The sequence below is a fragment of the Babylonia areolata genome, chromosome 9 (genome assembly GCF_041734735.1).
Source record: "Babylonia areolata isolate BAREFJ2019XMU chromosome 9, ASM4173473v1, whole genome shotgun sequence".
NCBI lineage: Eukaryota > Metazoa > Mollusca > Gastropoda > Neogastropoda > Buccinidae > Babylonia > Babylonia areolata.
In genome coordinates this window covers 23,681,055-23,683,554 of record NC_134884.1, presented here as the reverse complement: position 1 = coordinate 23,683,554, position 2,500 = coordinate 23,681,055, and the positions used below count along the sequence as shown (strand labels likewise).

At 47.0% G+C, this 2,500-nt stretch overlaps 1 protein-coding gene across 2 annotated transcripts in view; it reads left to right on the top strand.

Annotated features, from left to right (window-relative positions):
• Positions 1–2,500, top strand: part of LOC143286145 (RNA-binding protein fusilli-like) — a 70,913-nt gene that overhangs the window by 31,114 nt on the left and 37,299 nt on the right. For both annotated transcript variants that reach the window (XM_076593749.1, XM_076593748.1), the window contains exon 3: positions 702–927. In XM_076593749.1, the coding sequence (XP_076449864.1) occupies positions 702–927 (226 nt within the window). The remainder of the gene's footprint in view (positions 1–701; positions 928–2,500) is intronic.

The window sequence follows — 2,500 nt, the reverse complement described above, 5'->3', positions numbered from 1 at the left end:
GCCAAATCTGTGTAGCTGTAGACAACAACAACAACAACAAAAAAACAGTCTTGTTGAGTCTTGACTGTGTGTGTGTGTGTGTGTGTGTGTGTGTGCGTGCGTGCGTGTGTGTGTGTGTATGTGTGTGCGTGTGTGTGTGTGTGTGCGTGCGTGCGTGTGTGTGTGTGTGTGTGTGTGTGTGTGTGTGTGTGTGCGCGCGCGCGCGCGCTTCCCACTGTAATGGAGAAACCATTGATCATACAGCTTTCAACCTGCTGTTATCATCATTATTATTATTATTATTATCATTATTACATAGCGCTGAATCTTGTGCAGAGACAAATCAAAGTACTTTCGCACCAGTCATTCTCACTCTCAAACTGGAGGGAAAAAAAAACAACTGAAGACAAGGAAGAGGCAGGGAGGGGAGGCTACTTTGGGAAGAGGTGGGTTTTGAGGCCAGACTCGAAAGAGCTGAGTGTGGAGACCTGACGAAGTGAAAGAGGAAGTTCATTCCAATTACAAGGTCCAGAGACTTGTAAGCTTTTTTTTTCAATCTGTGAATCAAACTTAAGCGTTGGGCCAAATCTTGTGTAGCAAGCTAGAGACAATAAACCAGTATTTGAGTTTGGACTCTGTGTGTATGTGAATATAAACATTCAAGTTCATGTGTGTTTGTGTGTCCCCCCCACACCCCACACCCCACCCCTCCCTCCACACAGCTGGACAGGTTCCTGGCCGTGAAGGGGATCCACCCGGAGAAGGGGGGTCGGTCCTTCGTGTTCCTCACGGACGGCCAGTGCCACGTGCGCCAGTGCCTGCAGCACGAGGCTTGCTCCAAGAGCATGGCGCTGCCCTCATACTACAGCAAGTTTTTCGACATCCGCAAGGAGTTCCAGCGGCACTACAACGCTGCCCACGTCACGGACATCAAGAGTATGCTGGACTGTATCCTTTTGTGTGTGTGTGTGGGTGGGTGGGTGTGGTGTGTGTGTGAGAGAGAGAGAGAGAGAGAGAGGGAGAGTTTGTGTGTGTGTGTGTGTGAGAGAGAGAGAGAGAGAGAGAGAGAGTTTGCGTATGTGTGTGTGTATGTGTGCGTGTGTGTGTGTGTGAGAGAGAGAGAGAGAGAGAAAGTTTGTGTGTGTGTGTGTGTGAGTTTGTGTGTGTGTGTGTGAGTTTGTGAGTTCGTGTGTTCTTCTTGTTGTTGTTGGGCTGGAGAGCTGAGGTTAACCATTTGTCTGGCCACGGATTTATAACTAACCAACCCATGTGTTTTTGTATTGACGTGATACTGGTGTTTGTTTTTGGGTTACTGTAATTCTAAGTTCAACACAGGTTCACTACGCTGTAGGTGAGTACGACGTTTTTTTCTTTCTTTCTTCCTTTCCGTCTTTTTTTCTTGTGTGTGTGTGTGTGTGTGTGTGTGTGTGTGTTTTTGTTTTGTTGTTGTTGTTTTCATTCTGATGCATGTGTTTGTCTTTTTTTGTGTGTTGGTGGACTTCAGGCAGTCAGTAACATTAGAAACAAGGAACACTCTTGTATTTGTTGGTGTACTGAAGACAGACAGTTGTAGCAGAACAAGGAACCATACCAGTTCATCAATCATTTGAAAGTTCCGGGCTCTTTAAAATGCTGGGGTCCTTGTGTGTGTGTATGTGTGTATGTGTGTGTGTGTGTGTGTGTGTGTGTGTGTGTGTGTGTGTGTGTGTGTGTGTGTGTGTGTGCATGAACGTGTGTGTATGTGTGTGATGGGACCATTGGTAAGCTCTCTCTGTTTAAACAGCGCAATCAGTAACAGGCTCTGTCACACATGCCCTCTGCTCCGTCAAGAGGATTTGCGTTGGCTGTGTACTCGGGTAGTACTTGTTGTACAGGTTTCCAACAAACTAAACGCTAACCTGCAAAGGTTTCTGCAACGTATCGTTCCAGATTCCAGGTGGTTACTTTGTCCATCAGTACGAAGAAGGTAACACTCCCTTACTATTGCAGCAAGAGAACAGCAACTTACCCAGAAAAAAAGTCCGCTACTTTGTCCGTCAGCACTTTGAACGTAACACGTCCGTACTATTGCAGCAAACAGAACAGCGACTTACGGCCCAGCCAAAAAAAAAAAAAAAAGAAAAAAAAAGGTAGCATGTGTAGAACAGCGGGGTGTAGGCTGCACTGAGAGTGAGTAATGTCCTTCTGATTGGACCGTCCTTCACTGACGGACACAGCACTGATAGGCGACGGGGAGGGGGAACGGGGGAAGGGGCAGGGGGGAGGAGAAGCCCCCCCCCATCCCACCTCCGCTCCTCCCTCCGTCCCCCATGGTCTGTGAGCGTTAAGTGTCTAGTTTGTTGACCCTTTGAACACTGTCATACTGCAACAGGCACTCGAGTGCTTTAGTTAGCTCTCTGCCTGTCTGTGTGCCTGCCTCTGTGTGTGTGTGTGTGTGTGTGTGTGTGTGTTATATGATTATGATACTTTTTTTTTTGTCAAGCATAAAATAATGTTGAAAGCAAACATGGTCATATCCACT